This window comes from Stegostoma tigrinum, chromosome 18 (assembly GCF_030684315.1).
Source record: "Stegostoma tigrinum isolate sSteTig4 chromosome 18, sSteTig4.hap1, whole genome shotgun sequence".
NCBI lineage: Eukaryota > Metazoa > Chordata > Chondrichthyes > Orectolobiformes > Stegostomatidae > Stegostoma > Stegostoma tigrinum.
Window position 1 is genome coordinate 8,619,703 of NC_081371.1, and position 18,005 is coordinate 8,637,707.

General features: G+C 46.0%; 1 protein-coding gene across 11 annotated transcripts in view; it reads left to right on the forward strand.

The window, feature by feature from the left end:
- Positions 1–18,005, forward strand: part of cntn1b (contactin 1b) — a 721,932-nt gene that overhangs the window by 313,023 nt on the left and 390,904 nt on the right. For all 11 annotated transcript variants that reach the window (XM_059652304.1, XM_059652313.1, XM_059652305.1 and 8 more), the window contains 3 exons: positions 10,801–11,007; positions 15,337–15,436; positions 17,145–17,326. In XM_059652304.1, coding sequence (XP_059508287.1) covers positions 10,801–11,007; positions 15,337–15,436; positions 17,145–17,326 — 489 coding nt within the window. The remainder of the gene's footprint in view (positions 1–10,800; positions 11,008–15,336; positions 15,437–17,144; positions 17,327–18,005) is intronic.

Sequence of the window (18,005 nt, forward strand, 5' to 3'; positions counted from 1 at the left end):
AGCCTTTGACACACTGCTGAGGTCATTGTCCACTTGTCGTCATCTGCCCCATGAGGAGGGCACTGCCCAGTCTCTGCAGATTTCTCTCACATTGGGTGCTTATCATTGCCTCTTTCCTCTGTCTATGCCTTTATTTGACCCACTGCTTTCCTGTTCACTACTGTGTAATGCACACATTTCCCAATTACTGCCTTCTTAAAGTAGTTGGATTGAACCTGGACTGTCTGTTAAGCTATATATGAACGGTTCTGTACACTGAGAATTTCATTATTCAGCTTTAATGTCAGGCTCTTCCTAGTTGTCTTCATGAAGGGGAGGCAATGGCCTTGTGGTATTATCGCTGAACTGTTAATGCTACGATCCAGATAATGTTCGAGAGACCCAGATTCAAATCCCACCATGATGGATGGTAGAATTTGAATTCAGCAAAAGAAAGTCTGGAATTAAGAGTCAAATGGTGACCATGAATCATTGTCAATTGTTGGAAAAACCCATCTGTTTCACACATGTTCTTTAGGGATGGAAGCTGCTGTCCTTGAGCACATGCAACTCCAGACCCTCAGCAATGTTGTTAACTCTTCACTGCCCTTTGTAAAGAATAGGAAAAAAAAACTCATTAACCACGAACTTGTACAATTCAAAGTAAGAACAGAGTTGAAAGAGCTGGACAGAATCCTTCTTTTCAGTGGAGAACTCTAAAATAGTCATTCCCACAACAGCTGGGAGCAATTTGGGAGCGTGAATCACAAAAAAATACATCAGCGTTCAGTGGATAATAGGGAAGACCGATGGAATGTTGCCTTTATATTTCAAAAGGAATGGAGTATCAAAATAAGGGGAGCCTTCCAAAAATTGCACAAGACAGAAATTAGACACATCTGGAATATTGTAAACAGTTTTAGTCCTGTCATTTGAGGAAAGATATACTTGCATTGCAGGCAGTCCAGAGAAGGTTCACTAGGCTAATATCAAGAAGGAAGGATTTCCTTGTGAGGAGAGTTTGCGTGGGTTAGGATTGCAACCATTGGAATTTAAAAGAGTGAAAAGAGACCTTGCTGAAACATTTAAGATTCTTAGGGGACTCGACCGAAGAGATGCATCCACGGTATTTCCCCTTGTCGGAGAGTTTAGGATGAGAGGACATAATCTCAGTATAAGGAGTTGCCCAGTAACGACAGAAATGAGGAAGGGTCTCCTCTGTCAGAGTGTAATTGGTCTGTGGAATTGTTTATCACAGGCAGCTGTTGAGGCTGTGTCTCTAAGTGTATTAAAGGGCCGAGAGACACCGATATTTAATCAGTAAGGCAGAGGGTATGCAGAAAAGGCGAGAAAGTGGGCTTGAGGATGACTCGATTAGCCATGACTCCGTTGAATGGCAGGGCAGACTTGATGGGCTAAATAGTTTAACTCTGTTGTGGAAACCCCGTTGGCTAGCTTCTCCTGGTAGGGAGCATGTCCACAACAATTCCTGGGCTTCCTAACTGCCTCGCTCCGTTGTGAATTCTACTCCTGACCTGCTACACTCTTTCAGAATTGAGTGCACCCAGGTCCTGTCAAGGAAGGATCACTTTCCTACGCTGTACCCTACAATGAGGTATATTCGAAGTGTGGCATCAATGCATTGTGTCTTTGCTAGAAGTGGGAACTGAAAGGAATCTTTCAGTTGCAAAAAGGGTTGATAATTCTATATCATCTTTGGTAGCCTTCAGGTACAGGACTCCTGAATTTTAAAATTGCCCATAAACCTACAGCAAGCCCAAAGTTTATTTTCTGTCTTCCATTCTCAGTGCACGTTTAAGGTGCCTTTGAGATTATTTCTGTTCCCTGGTAAATCGTATATACTGCAAAGGTTATTTGGAGCAAGTGTCACGTTTACAACAATGCTGTCCGTACATTGTGATTGATTTTCTGAGCAGTTGCTCTTAATGCCTCTGGTGGTATCTGCAATGTGGCCGATAATGTTACAGCAATTGAGTGTCGTGCAGGAGTTCTGATGTGTTATAGATGGGAGTATCAACAATGTGTTTGTACAATTAAGGCACTGCCTGAATACAGTGGAGTTTTTTGCAGCAGCAGCAGCAGCAGCTGGAGCGGTGAGAGCGAGGACCGGGGGCTGCCGGGGAGGTAAGTTCTTCGTTTCGGCAGCGGAGCTGAGTGGGAGTGGTGGAATTGCGCTCTCAGAACGTAAGTGAACTGATATATTTGGGCAGTGGCTGAACCCGAGACACTACACGTGTAGTGTCTCCCACCCAACCTCCTCCACTGACCAATACAAAAGGACTCTGGTGTGTTGATAAAGTATTTTTCTTATTGTTTTGTCATGTGCTGTTAAGTAGAGTGATTTGGTACAAATTTTTTTCATTTCATTTATCTAGCATCGGATATTATAGTGGGACTAAGTTAAGCTTAAAAGTAAAAATGGCAGGAGATCTCAGACCCGTGTTATGCTTCTCTTTCTCGCTGTGGGAGCTCGGGGACGTGGCTGATGTCCCTGACTCCTACACGTGCACTGCAGGAAGTGTGCCCAGCTGCAGCTCTTATTAGACCGCATGACAGCTCTGGAGCTGCGGATGGACTCACTTTGGTGCATCTGCGATGCTGAGGAAGTCATAGATAGCACGTTCAGCAAATTGGTCGCATCGCAGATTAGGATTGCTGAGGGAGAAAGGGAATGGGTGACCAAAAGGCAGAGAAAACACGGGAAGGCAGTGCAGGCATCCCCTGTGGTCATCCCCCTCCAAAACAGGCATACTGTTTTGGATACTGTTGGGGAAGATGGCTCGCCAGGGGAAGGCAGCAGTAGCCAGGTTCATGGCACTGTGCCTGGCTCTGCTGTGTAGAAGGACGGGAAAACGAGCGGAAGGGCTAAAGTTATAGGGGATTTGATTGTAAGGGGAGTAGGTAGGCGGTTCTGTGGTCAAAAACGAGATTCTCGAATGGTATGTTGCCTCCCAGGTGTATGGGTCAGGGATGTTTCAGATCGACTGCAGGACATTCTGAAGAGGGAGGGTGAACAGCCAGCTGTCGTGGCGCATATAGGCACCAAAGATATAGTTAAAAAATAGGATGAGGCCCTACAAGCAGACTTTAGGGAGTTTGGAGCCAAGTTAAAAAGTAGGACCTCAGAGGTAGTCATCTCAGGATTGCTACCAGTGCCACGTGCTAGTCAGATCAGAAATGAAAGAATAGGCAGGATAAATGAGTGGCTTGAGAGATGGTGCAGGAAGGAGGGGTTCAGACTTTTGGGACATTGGGACTGGTTCTGGGGGAGGTGGGACTATTACAAATTGGACGGTCTACACCTGGGCAGGACAGGAACCAATGTCCTAGGAGCTGCTTTTGCTAACACTGTTGGGGAGGATTTCAATTAATGTGGCAAGGGGATGAGAACCAAATGAGGAGGTTAGTGGACAGTAAGAAGGTAGGAACTAGGCCTATGAGGAATGAGAGAATGAAGTCAGTGTGACTAAGGGGAAGAGTAAACAGAGAGCAGATGATGAACGCAAAGGGACAGATGGTCTGAGGTTCGCATTTGTTTTATTGCGAGAAGTGTAGTAGGTAAGGCAGATGAACTTAGGGCTTGGCTTAGTACCTGGGAGTATGATGTTATTGCAATTACTGAGACTTGTTTGAGGGAGGGGCAAGATTGGCAACTAAATATCCCAGGATATAGATGCTTCAGGCGGGATAGAGAGGGAGGTAAAAGGGGTGGAGGAGTTGCATTACTAGTCACAGAGGATATCACACCTGTGCTGAAGGAGGGCTCTTAGAAGGACTTGAGCAGTGAGGCAATATGAACAGAGCTCAGAAATAGGAAGGGTGCAGTAACAATGTTAGGGCTGTACTACAGGCCTCCCAACAGCGAGCGTGAGATAGAGGCACAAATATGTCGGCAGATTATGGAAAGATGTAGGAACAACAGTGTGGTGGTGATGGGGGATTTTAATTTTCCCAACATTGACTGGGATTCACTTAGTGTTAGGGGTTTACATAGAGCAGAATTTGTAAGGAGCTTCCAGGAGGGTTTTCTAGAGCAGTATGTAAACAGTTCAATTTGGGAAGGGGCCATACTGGACCTGGCATTGGGGAATGAGCCTGGCCAAGTGGTTGAAGTTTCAGTAGGGGATTATCTTGGGAATAATGATCACAATTCTGGAAGTTTTAGAATACTGATGGGCAAAGACAAGAGTAGCCCTAAAGGAAGAGTGCTGAACTGGGGGAAGGCAAAGTGTAGCAAAATTCAGCAGGAGCTGGGAAATGTGCATTGGGAGCAGATGTTTGAGGGTAAATCCACATTTGATATGTGGGAGACTTTTAAAGAGAGGCTGATTAGAGTGCAGGACAGACATGTCCCTGTGAAAATGAGAGATTGAAAGGGCAAGATTAGGGAACCATGGATGTCAGGCAAAATTGTGAGACTAGCACAGAGGAAAAAGCAAGCATACATAAGGTCTGGGCGACTGAAAACAGATGAAGCTTTGGAAGCATATAGGCAAAGTCAGACCAACCTGAAACAAGGAATTAAAAGGGCTAAAAGGGGCCATGAAATATCTTTGGCAAACAGGGTTAAGGAAAATCCCAAAGCCTTTTATTCATACATAAGGAGCATGAGGTTAACTAGTGAAAGGGTCGGCCCACTCAAGGTCAAAGGAGGGAAGCTATGCGGGGAGTCAGAGAAAATGAGCGTGATTCTTAATGAGTACTTTGTGTCGGTAGGAGAGGTTTGGGATAAATGTTTGATTACTCTAGATCAAGTCAGCATAATGAGGGGGCAAGTGTTGGGTATTCTAAAAGGCATTAGGGTGGACAAGTCCCCTGGTCTGGATGGGATCTATCCCAGGTTACTGAGGGGAGTGAGAGAGGAAATAGCTGGTGCCTTAACAGATATCTTTGCAGCATCCTTGAGCATGGGTGAGGTCCCGGAGGACTGGAGAATTACTAATGTTGTCCCCTTGTTTAAGAAGGGTAGAAAGGATAATCCACTTGATTATAGACCGGTGAGCCTAAAGTCAGTGTTGGGGAAGCTGCTGGAGAAGATACTGAGGGATAGCATCCATTTACATTTGGAAGAAAATGGGCTTATTGGTGATAGCATGGTTTTGTGCAGGGAAGGCCATGTCTTACCAGCTTGATGGAATTCTATAAGGAAGTGACATTAGATGAGGGGAAGGGCTGTGGATATCATATACATGGACTTCAGTAAGGCATTTGATAAGGTTCCCTGTGGTAGGCTGATGGAGAAAGTGAAGTTGCATGGGGTCCAGGGTATACTAGCTAGATGGGTAGAAAACTGGCTGGGCAACAGGAGACAGGGAGTTGTAGTGGAAGGGAGTTTCTCAAAATGAAGATGTTCCACAAGGATCTGTGTTGGGACCACTGTTGTTTGTGATATACATTAATGACCTGGAGGAAGGTATAGATGTTCTGATTAGCAAGTTTGTAGATGACACTAACATTGATGGAGAAGCAGATAGTTAAGGGGACTGTTGGAGAATGCAGCAGAATATAGATAGATTGGAGAGTTGGGGGGAGAAATGGCAGATAAAGTTCAATCCAGCAAATGCGAGGTGATGCATTTTGGAAGATCCAGTTCAAGAGTGAACTATGTGGGAAATGGAAAAGCCCTGGGGAAAATTGATGCACAGAGAGATCTGGGTGTTCAAGTCCATTGTACCCTGAAGGTGGCAATGAAGGTCAATAGAGTAGTCAAGAAGGCTTTTGTTCATCGGATGGGGTATTGAGTACAAGAGTTGGCAGGTCGTGTTACAGTTGTTTGGGACTTTGGTTCGACCACATTTGGAATACTGCACACAGTTCTGGTCGCCACATTACCAAAAGGATGTGGATGCTTTGAAGAGGGTGCAGAGGAGGTTCACCAAGATGTTGCCTGGTATGGAGGGCACTAGCTATAAGGAGAGGTTGAGTGGATTAGGATTATTTACATTAGAAAGACAGAGGTTGAGGGGGATCTGATTGAGGTCTACAGAATCATGAGACATATAGACAGGGTGGATAGCAGGAAGCTTTTTCCCAGAGTTGGGGACTCAAGTACTGGCGGGGGGGAGGGGGGGGGGGGGTCACGATTTGAAGGTGAGAGGGGATAAGTTTAAGGGAGAAATGCATGGAAAGTTCTTTACGCAGAGAACTCTGTTGCCAGCAGAGGTGGTAGAGGCGGCACAATAGCGTCATTTAAGATGTATTTAGACAGATACATGAATGGGCAGGGAGCAGAGGGATACCGATCCTTGGAAAGTAGGCGACACGGTTTAGATAGAGGATCTGCATCAGCCCAGGCTTGGAGGGCCAAAGGGCCTGTTGCGGTGCTGTAATTTTCTTTGTTCTTCGTTCTTTTAATTTTCAACTGAAAAAGCAGGTTTGATGGTGATATAAAAATGAATTTGTTTGTCAGTGGTGGAAATGAATGAAGCTCAAGCTTGTTGGGGTGTTTCTGACAATTAACGCAATTAAAATGAAGCAGTCTTGGTTTTGACAATTTACCCCTGTTCTGAGGAGACAAAGCCTTTTCCTTCTAAATCCAAAGGTGAGAGATACTCCCCTGCCCTAGCCTATCTGTCTGGGCATTCCACTCCCTTTGATCTGACTGAGGGGAGGAAACCAAGTTGGAATCTGTTGCGTGAGGACATTTTCCGGCTGGGATGTTTCTGGAGCTTAAGCTTTACCGTTTCTCTTACGGATGAGAGCTGGTTTTCTGAATGTTTTCTGTTCTGTATGGGTTTCTTATCATAGAACATAGAACATAGAAAAGTACAGCACAGTACAGGCCCTTAGGCCCATGATGTTGTGCCGTGGAATAATCCTAATCCAAAAATAAAATAACCTAACCTACATTCCCCTCAATTCACTGCTGACCATGTGCATGTCCAGCAGTCGCTTAAATGTCACTAATGACTCTGCTTCCACGACTTCCACTGGCAAACTATTCCATGCGCTCACAACTCTCTGGGTGAAGAACCTCCCTCTGACATCTCCTCTATACCTTCTTCCTTACACCTTACAACTATGACCCCTCGTGGTAGTCAGTCCTGCCCTGGGGAAAAGTCTCTCGCTATCGACTCTATCCATGCCTCTCATTACCTTGTACATCTCAATCAGGTCACCTCTCTTCCTCCTTCTCTCCAGAGAGAAAAGTCCAAAGCTCAGTCAACCTCTCCTCGTAAGACAAGCCCTCCAATCCAGGCAGCATCCTGGCAAACCTCCTTTGCACCCTCTCCAAAGCCTCCACATCTTTCCTATAATAGGGCGACCAGAACTGGACACAATATTCCAAGTGTGGTCTCACCAGGGTTTTGTAGAGCTGCAGCATAACCGCGCGGCTCTTAAACTCGATCCCCCTGTTAATGAAAGCCAAAACACTATATGCTTTCTTAACAACCTTATCCACTTGGGTGGCAACTTTGAGGGAGCTATGCACTTGAAAACCAAGATCCCACTGTTCCTCCACACTGCTGAGAATCCTGCCTTTAATCCTATATTCAGCATTTAAGTTCGACCTTCCAAAATGCATCACTTTACATTTATCCAGGTTGAACTCCATCTACCGTTTCTCAGCCCAGCTCTGCATTCTGTCAATGTCTCACTGAAGCCTGCAATAGCCCTCGATACTATCAACGGCACCTCCAACCGTTGTGACATCAGCAAACATACTAACCCACCCCTCAACCTCCTCATCCAAGTCATTTATAAAAACTACAAAGAGCAGAGGCCCAAGAACAGAGCCCTGCGGGACACCACTCAGCACTGACCTCCAGGCAGAATACTTACCATCTACAACCACTCTCTGCCTCCTGTCAGCCAACCAATTCTGAATCCAGACAGCCTAATCACCCTGTATCCCATAACTCCTGACTTTATGAATGAGCCTGCCGTGGGGAACCTTATCAAATGCCTTGCTGAAGCCCATGTATACCACATCCACTGCTTGACCCTCGTCAACCTGTCTCGTGACTTCCTCAAAGAACTCAATAAGATTTGTAAGGCATGACCTGCCCCTCACAAAGCCATGCTGACTCCCTTTAATCATGCTATGCTTTTCTAAATAGTCATAAATCCTATCCCTCAGAATTCTTTCCAAAACCTTGCTGACCACAGACGTAAGACTGACTGATCTGTAATTTACAGGGATTTCCCTATTCCCTTTCTTGAAAAGAGGAACAACATTTGCCTCCCTCCAATCTTCCGGTACGACTCCCGTGGAGAGTGAGGAAGCAAAGATCTTTGCCAGCGGCTTAGCAACCTCCTTTCTCACTTCCCGGAGCAACCTAGGATAAATCTGGTCTGGCCATGGGGACTTACCAATCTTAATGTTTGCCAAAATTTCCAGCACATCAATTTCCTCAATCTTGACCTGTTCAAGCCTGTTTTCCTGCTCCTCAAAGTTCTCATTCATAACAAGGCCCCTTTCCTTAGTGAAAACCAAAGCAAAAACCTCATTTAGGGTTTCCCCTATCTGCCCAGACTCCACGCACAAGTTCCCTGCGCTGTCCCTGATCGGCCCTACCTTCTCCCTGATCATTCTCTTATTCCTCACGTATGAGTAAAATGCCTTCAGGTTCTCCCTAATCCTTCCTGCCAAGCCTTTTTCGTGCCCCTTCCTGGCCCTCCTCAGTCTACTTTTGAGCTCCTTCCAAGCAAGTCTGTAATCCCCTAAAGCTGTGCTAGCCCCTTGCTTCCTCCACCTTTTTCCTTTTTGACAATAAGCACCTCTGTATCCATCATCCAAGGCTCTTTAATCTTATCTCTTCTTACCTGTCTCAGAGGAACAAATTTGTACATCACTCGCAACAACTGCTCCTTAAACAGCCTCCACATGTCTGCTGTGCCCTTTCTGTGGAACAATTGCTCCCAATCTGTACTTCCCAACTCCTGTCTGATAGCGTCATAGTTTCCTTTACCTCAGTTAAATATCTTCCCCTGGTAACTGCTCCTTTCCCTTTCCATGGCTATGGTAAATGTGAGGCTGTTGTGGTCACTGTCACCAAAGTGTTCTCCCACCACGAGATCTGACACCTGTCCTGGCTCATGCTGAGCACCAAATCCAAAATGGCCTCCCCCCTCGTCGGCCTGTCCACATACTGAGTAAGGAAACCCTCCTGAACACACCTGACAAAAATGGCTCCATCCAAACCATCTGCACTAAGGAGGTTCCAATCTATATTGGGAAAGTTGAAGTCACCCATAACAAAAACCCTGCTACGTTTACACTTTTCAACAATCTGCCGGCCAATGAGTTCTTCGATCTCCCTACTGCTATTTTGGGGTCTGTAGAAAACCCCCAGTGAGGTGACTGCTCCCTTGCTGTTCCTAACTTCCACCCATACTGACTCAGTCGACAAACCTTCCTCGGCACCCTCAGCCCATACCACCTCAGTAGACGAGTCCTCATCAACGGTTCTTTCAGCCACCGTTATACTGTCCTTGACCAAAAAAGACACACCTCCCCCTCTTTTACCACCTTCCCTGATCTTAATGAAAGATCTAAACCCTGGAACCTGCGACATCCATTCCTGACCCTGCTCTATCCATGTCTCTGAAATGGCCACATCGAAATCCCAGGTACCGATACAAGCTGCAAGCTCACCTATCAGGGCTCTGGTTAACTCCCACAGTCAAAAGATGTGCAGTTTAGGTGGATTGGCCATGCCAAATTGCCCATGGTATCCAGGGATGTGCAGGTTAGGTGGGTTAACATGGGAAATGCAGGGTTACGGGGATAGGGTGGGGAGGCGTGCGTGTCTGGGATACTCTTTGGAGGATCAGTGTGGACCCGAAGGGCTGAATGGCTTGCTTCCACACTGTAGCGATTCTATACAAAAAAAATTGTCATTTTACTGTCTAGAACTTTAGACAGTGGAATGGAATTACTTTTGGTCAATCGAAATCACTTTGAGATTGCTTGCACAAGAACTTGGTCACAGGTCATGAGGATTTCAGTCCTGAAGAGAAACTGCTGTATTTGCATTGTAAAATGAAACAAAGACTTGAATTTTTAGAGTGCCTTTCACACTTTAGGACACCCTGAAACTCTTCAGTGCCAATGAGTTAATTGTGAGATGTTGTCTCTGTTACAGTATTGGAAAGATAGAAGCCAGTTTGTGCACAAGTAAGCCACAGTTGACCTGACAACTGTGAGGTGCTTAGGACTTGACAAGCCATGCTGGTGTTGGACTGGAGTGGACAAGGTCAAAAATCATCCAACACCAGGTTATCGTCCTTAAGAGACTCTGAAAGCTTGTGCCTTCAAACCTGTAACCGGGTGTTGTGTCCTTTTTGACTGAGGACTTCACAAGACAGCGAAAGGCATTGTACCATTATAAGGTAGAGATAGTAGGAGCTGCCGATGCTGGAGAATCTGATATAACAAGGTGTACAGCTGGATGAGCACAGCAGGCCAAGCAGCATTGGAGGAGCAGGCAAGCTGACGTTTACAGTCTGGCCTGCTGTGCTCATCCAGCTTCACACTGTGTTATCTCGTACAATTATAAACCCTTCCTTTTCGAAGAGAAAAATTCCTTTCAGTTACTTATTCCAGCAAATATGTAGTGCATCAATGCCACAATTAGAATATACCTCATTGTAGGATACTGTGTAGGATGGTGATTCTTGCTTTACATGGTTGTGCTTAATTCTGATGTCAAGGATGAAACATGTTTGATTCAACTTGCACTGACGCCGAGCCACACAAACCTTTGGAAAACGGTGTTTTCTTCCTGGGCGAGTTGGGACAGTGATGTCCATACTTGTCAGAGCCCTGTGCTAATGTAATGTTTTCTTTCCCTACAGATGACCTCACCTATCGGTGGCTACTGAATGAATTCCCCAGATTCATCATGTCTGACAAACGTCGTTTTGTCTCTCAGACCACTGGGAATCTGTACATTGCAAAAGTGGAAGAGAGTGACGTGGGCAACTTTTCCTGCATTGTCACCAGCCCGTCCATTTCCAAAAGTGTTTTCAGCAAGTACATTCCTCTCATCCCTCAGACTGTTGGTGAGAATTCTCGATTTTTTTTTACCCTCCTCTCTGAATCGCTTTGCTTTTTAAGGGATGGGAGGAGCTTCATTTAAAAAGGGCAGTGCAAGATGTTTTGAAGCAAGGATGGAAAGCATTCTGTTTAGATCCTGTCGCATTTTGCATGTTACCATCACACTACAGGAAGCATTTAGAAGATACTTGTGCATGTCAAATGTCGGTAGTCTGAATGTGAGATAGCCAGTGTAGACTTTAAAACGTAGAACATTACAGCACAGTACAGGCCCTTCGGCCCTCGATGTTGTGCCGACCTGTCATACCGATCTCAAGCCCATCTCACCTAGACTATTCCATGTACGTCCATATGCTTATCCAATGACGACTTAAATGTACCTAAAGTTGGCGAATCTACTACCGTTGCAGGCAAAGCGTTCCATTCCCTTACTACTCTCTGAGTAAAGAAACTACCTCTGACATCTGTCCTATATCTTTCACCCCTCAATTTAAAGCTATGCCCCCTTGTGCTCGCCGTCACCATCCGAGGTAAAGGCTCTCCCTATCCACCCTATCTAACCCTCTGATTATTTTATATGTTTCAATTAAGTCACCTCTCAACCTTCTTCTCTCTAATGAAAACAGCCTCAAGTCCCTCAGCCTTTCCTCGTAAGCCCTTCCCTCCATACCAGGCAACATCCTAGTAAATCTCCTCTGTACCCTTTCCAAAGCTTCCACATCCTTCTTATAATGCGGTGACCAGAACTGTACACAATACTCCAAGTGTGGCTGCACCAGAGTTTTGTACAGCTTCACCATAACCTCTTGGTTTTGGAACTCGATCCCTCTATTAATAAAAGCTAAAACACTGTATGCTTTCTTAACAGCCCTGTCAACCTGGGTGGCAACTTTCAAGGATCTGTGTACATGGACACCGAGATCTCTCTGCTCATCTGCACTACCAGGAATCTTACCATTAGCCCAGTACTTTGCCTTCTGGTTACTCCTACCAAAGTGTATCACCTCACACTTGTCCGCATTAAACTCCATTTGTCACCTCTCAGCCCAGCTCTGCAGCTTATCTATGTCTCTCTGCAACCTACAGCAACCTTCGTCACTATCCACAACTCCACCGACCTTAGTGTCGTCTGCAAATTTACTAACCCATCCTTCTACACCCTCATCCAGGTCATTTATAAAAATGACAAACAGCAGTGGACCCAACACCGACCCTTGCGGTACACCACTAGTAACTGGTCTCCAGGATGAACATTTCCCATCAACCAACACCCTCTGTCTTCTTTCAGCAAGCCAATTTCCGATCAAAACTGCTATATCTCCCACAATTCCATTCCTCTGCATTTTGTACAATAGCCTATTGTGGGGAACCTTATCGAACGCCTTGCTGAAATCCATATACATCACATCAACCGGTTTACTCTCATCTACCTGTTTGGTCACTTTCTCAAAGAACTCAATAAGGTTTGTGAGGCACGATCTTCCCTTCACAAAACCGTGCTGACTATCCCTAATCAATTTATTCTTTTCTAGACGATTATAAATCCTATCCCTTATAACCTTTTCCAACACTTTACCAACAACTGAGGTAAGGCTCACTGGTCTATAATTACCAGGGTTGTCTCTACTCCCCTTCTTGAACAGGGGAACCACATTTGCTATCGTCCAGTCATCTGGCACTATTCCTGTAGACAATGACGAGTTAAAGATCAATGCCAAAGGCTTGGCAATCTCCTCCCTGGCTTCCCAGAGGATCTGAGGATAAATCCCATCCAGCCCAGGGGACTTATCTATCTTCACCTTCTGAAGGATTTCTCATACCTCTTCTGTGTGAACCTCAATCCCACCTAGTCTAATAACCTGTATCTCAGTATTCTCCCCGACAACATTGTCGTTTTCTAGAGTGAATACTGTTGAAAAATATTCATTTAGCGCTTCCCCTATCTCATCTGACTCCACACACAATTTACCACTACTATCCTTGATTGGGTCTAATCTTACTTTCGTCATTCTTTTATTCCTTCAATACCTATAGAAAGCCTTAGGGTTTACCCTGATCCTATCCGTCAACAACTTCTCATGTCTCCTCCTGGCTCTTCTGAGCTCTCTCTTTAGGTCTTTCCTGGCTACCTCGTAGCCCTCAAGCGCCCTAACTGAGCCTTCACATCTCATCCTAACATAAGCCTTCTTCTTCCTCTTGACCAGAGATTCCACCTCCTTCGTAACCCACGGCTCCCGCACTCTACAGCTTCCTCCCTGCCTGACAGGTACATACTTATCTAGGACACACAAGAGCTTTTCCTTGAATAAGCTCCACATTTCTAATGTGCCCATCCCCTGCAGTTTCCTTCCCCATCCTATGCTCCCTAAATCTTGCCTAATCTCATTGTAATTGCCTTTCCCCCAGCTATAACTCTTGCCCAGTGGTATACACCTATCCATTTCCATCACTAAAATAAACATAACAGAATTGTGATCGCTATCACCAAAGTGCTCACCTACTTCCAAATCTAACACCTGGCCAGGCTCATTACCCAGTACCAAATCTAATGTGGCTTCACCCCTTGTTGGCCTATCTACATGCTGTGTCAGGAAGCCCTCCTGCACACACTGGACAAAAACTGACCCATCTATAGTACTCGAACTATGTTCCCAGTCAATATTTGGAAAGTTGAAGTCACCCATGACAACTACCCTGTCTCTCTCACTCCTATGGAGAATCATCTTTGCTATCCTTTCCTCTGCATCTCTGGAACTATTCGGAGGCCGATAGAAAACTCCCAACAGGGTGACCTCCCCTTTCCTGTTTCTAACCTCAACCCATACTACCTCAGTTGACGAGTCCCCAAACATCCTTTCTGCAACTGTAATACTGTCCTTGACCAACAATGCCACACCTCCGCCCCTTTTACCATCTTCTCTGTTCTTACTGAAACATCTAAATCCCGGAACCTGCAACAACCATTCCTGCCCCATCTCTATCCATGTCTCTGAAATGGCCACAACATCGAAGTCCCAGGTACCAACCCATGCTGCAAGTTCACCCACCTTATTCCGGACGCTCCTGGCATTGAAGTAGACACACTTCAAACCAACTTCTTGCTTGCCGGTGCCATCTTGCTTCCTTGAAACTTTATTTTGGACCACCCTACTCTCAACCTTTTCTTTAGTTGAACGACAACTTTGGTGCCCATCCCCCTGCTGAATTAGTTTAAACCCACTTTAAATAAACCAAAGAGTGGTGAGAATGTGAAATGTGCTGCCTCAGGCAGAGCTTGAAGTATATAGCACAGCTGCACATGAGGGGAAATTGGCCAAGCCTTTGAGGATAAAGGGAATGGACACTTGGTATATTTAAATAAAGACAGGTTAAAGGAAGCTAGGATTGATCATAAACACTGGCAGGGACTATTGGGACTCGTTTGGTTGTGCCATATATCCTGTGTCATTCAAACCACCGGCTGGGCACTCTTTGTTCTCCCTCGCCACGGACATCCACTCCTCTGCACAGGTTTCTCAGCTCTTGCCTTCGACTTGCTGGAGACTGACGTTGGTATCTGACTGACAGAAAATGGAGGTTCTTCATTTTCCCAGTTATCCCGCTCTTCTCGTAGCCCACCTCCGTTGCTGAAGCCACTGATTCACGCAGGAGATGGTCAGGGTCGGGGTGGGGAGCTGGTGGGGTGTGGTATGTGGCATCTCAGCAGGTTGTGAGACGAGTGGTAACTCTTCAAGTCCGGCCCAGAGCAGACGGCGTGAAAGCGTCACAGATTCCATGGGCAGGGGCTTACCAGCAACCATCCAGAGAAAGTGCACTCCCTGGTTAGTGGGCAGTGAGACCGTTCATGGCCTCCAGTTGTCGGCCCTGACCAGCCACTAAAGCTGGCCAGATGTAGAGTGCAAACTTGTGCAGGCTGACTTGAGTGGGAATGGTTTGCCTGGCCGGAAAGTGGTCCTGAATGAAGGTGCGCCTTTCAAGTCCTAGTTACTGACCGATCTGCAGCTTCCAGTGGGAGTAACAACTGGAAATGGGAACCCTGCCAGTCGTTTGTATTAATCCCTGCTCTTACTCATTGGGCGACACTGGGGCCAGTTGTGTTGTGCCAATTGATGCAGCCAGCCCAGACAGAGGATATCACTGGAATTGTGCCAGTGTTACCTGCCAGCTGCTTCGCTCGATTTGTGATGCCGGCAGAGAGTGGAAGTCAGGCTGGGAAAAGCACACCCATTGCTTTCACTTCTCCTGTGCTTCATCTTACCCAGGCAGCACCTGTCACTAACAGGTCACAAGCAGCTTTAGTAATTGTTTCTTCTCCTATTTGATTTAAATCCCAGGTGTTGTGAAGAGATATCCTGCTGACATCAAAGTCAGGTTCACCGACACCCAAGTCCTGATGGGCCAGAACCTCACTCTCGAATGCTTTGCACTTGGAAAGTAAGTACGAGGAGTAAGATAATAAGTTTCAAGCGTTGTGGTCCTCTCTCTCGAAGAGCTATTCTTCCTGCGCTTGCAGGTATTAACACAGCATTGGATTTGGAAAGGAACAGAGGGAGCCCCATGAGTCTGTTCTGCTATTCAATTTGATCATAGCTAAATTGTACCCCTTCAGCATTTATCTGCTGTATTCCACATCCTGAAATATCCTTACATTATCAAATAAGCTATTTCAATCTTAAAATTCCAGTTGACCCAAAATTCGCAACCTGTTGTGAAGCGAATTCTGTATTTCTCCCAGCCTTTCAGTGATCAATCAGGTAGTGTTTCCCTGTTTACTGCCTCTTGCTTGGGGCTTGAATTTGATGATTCTCTGCCCTTGTTCAGATTTCCTCATCGGAAGAAGTAGCTTATTTGAATCTTCCCTGTTGAATAATGCAGTAAATGTTTGATAAACCTGGACCAGATCGTCCCTCCGTGTGCCTGCCCTGAAGGGAGCACAAGGCACACCGAAGTATCCCCAAGAGCTAATGTAACCACCTTTCTTTATTGTTCGTCAGTGTTTTGCCCATTCTATCTACAACATGCCTCATTAGTCAATAATGGAGTCTGCTCCCTCCTCCATTGGTCAACAGGTCATTCTTTGGGTGCGAACCTCATAAGTCTCATCAGGGAAGGAATGGACTCATCCATCCGGTCTGTTCAACCAATCTGTGGGGGCTGTTGCAGGTCACTGTGAAATATCCACGTCATTTGTAGCTGGGGAATGATCAGGAATAGGAGCTTTGGCTGACTCTGTTCTCATGACAGGCCGTCTCGTTTTGGGTTTACATCCCTGGCTGATGTTAACTGACCGGGTGCAAATTTATGAACTGTACCACCATTGACTTCATTAACTGGACTTTGCATTTCGCAGTTCAATCATATCTTCCAAGTGGCAAGCATTCTGGGAGCATTCCCAGTTGTTCAGAGGGGAATTTTAGGAATATGTTTTTGTACACTTCTGACTCTGAAGTATAGACTGCGATAAGAGCCTTTCCCTGGGATTGAAGTAGTCGCAACAAAATTGAGCAATACACCATAAATGTAATTGTTAGGCCTGATCTCTAATGGTTCGCTTTGACTCAACTCATAGGTGGTTTTGTCTTTCTTGATTTGACTTCTGTTCCATTGTCATTAAATACAGACCTGTTCTGACACTCTCCCGTCTTCCTGCCTCTCTCCATCCTCATCACCCCCCCCCATACACAATTCCCTTCTCTCTCACCCTTTTACCACTTCTCCCCACCTTTCTCTCTCTCTCTCTCTCTCTCTCCCTCCCTCCCTTTCACTCCGTGAATTTTTGCACTGTCTCTCTCTCTCTCCTCCCACTACACGCTCACTCTGTCTTTCTGTCTGGCTCTCTCCCCTTTCTTCTCCTCTCACTCACCCTTTTCCCCACCTCTGCATGGCTCTCTCTCTCTCATGGCTCTCTCTCTCTCTCTCTCTCTCTCTCTCTCTCTCTCTCTCTCTCTCTCTCTCTCACACACACACACTGTCGTACTCTTTTTGTCGCACCTTGCCTCTCTCTGTCCCCCACTCTCACACTCTGTTTCTCTGTATCTTTTCTTTCTTTCATCTCTCTCTCTCTCTCTCTCTCTCCCCCTTCCCATCCCCTTGCCCCCCTCTTTTTGTTTCTCTCTCTCTCTGCCTCACTCCTTCCCTTCAGCCCAATTCCTGAGATCCGCTGGTGGAAACAGGAGGGAAGTTTGCCGAGCAGTGCTGAGCTGCTCATCTACAACTCGGTGCTAAGACTCACCAACATCCAGCCTGAGGATGAAGGGACCTACGTGTGTGAAGCAGAAAACTCCAAAGCAACAGACCGTGTTGAGGGACGGCTCACCGTACACGGTAAGAGAATCTGCTGATAGCTGGCTCAGGATGGCTGTTAATTCTGCTCTTCCAAGCCAGTTCAGCCAACTGTGTCCAAATCACTGGACGGACTCCAGCTGGTACCTTGCGTCTGTTTCTAGATGCTTTAAGAAGCATGTCAGGGAGATGGAAAGGACCTGGGATGGCAGCTTTAATTAATGCGGAAAGATGAGAAAAGCCTGTTGTGTTCCAAACTGGAGGGAAATTTAATAGGTTAAAATTTCAAATTATAACCAGTTTAAGAGACTAGGGAGAAAGTGTTCTCCTTGACAAAAGGGTTGATAATTTGAGAATTTTCATGGTAGGGCGAAGCCAGCAGGGATGTGTTGACTAGACCTCTGGATGGGAGACATCCTGGTTTTGTGATGTCATTGCCTGTTGCTTTGGGCATGACCTGATGGCTCTCCAATGATTACCTCTCAACTATGCAGGATGTTGATCAGCGAGCCCTGCATCAGCCTGCCAATGTCTTGTTGTGCAGTGGCATTTAGCTCCACCCTCTGAGCCAGGAGACCCAGGTTCAAGTCCCACCTGCTCCAGTGGCGTGTTCTGTCATCTCCGGGCAGGTTGTTTTAAAAGCATCTTCAGAGTTATTTTCAGTCATTTGAGACGCATCACGGATCAGATGGCTCGGAGATAGGGATGCTACCACTGAACC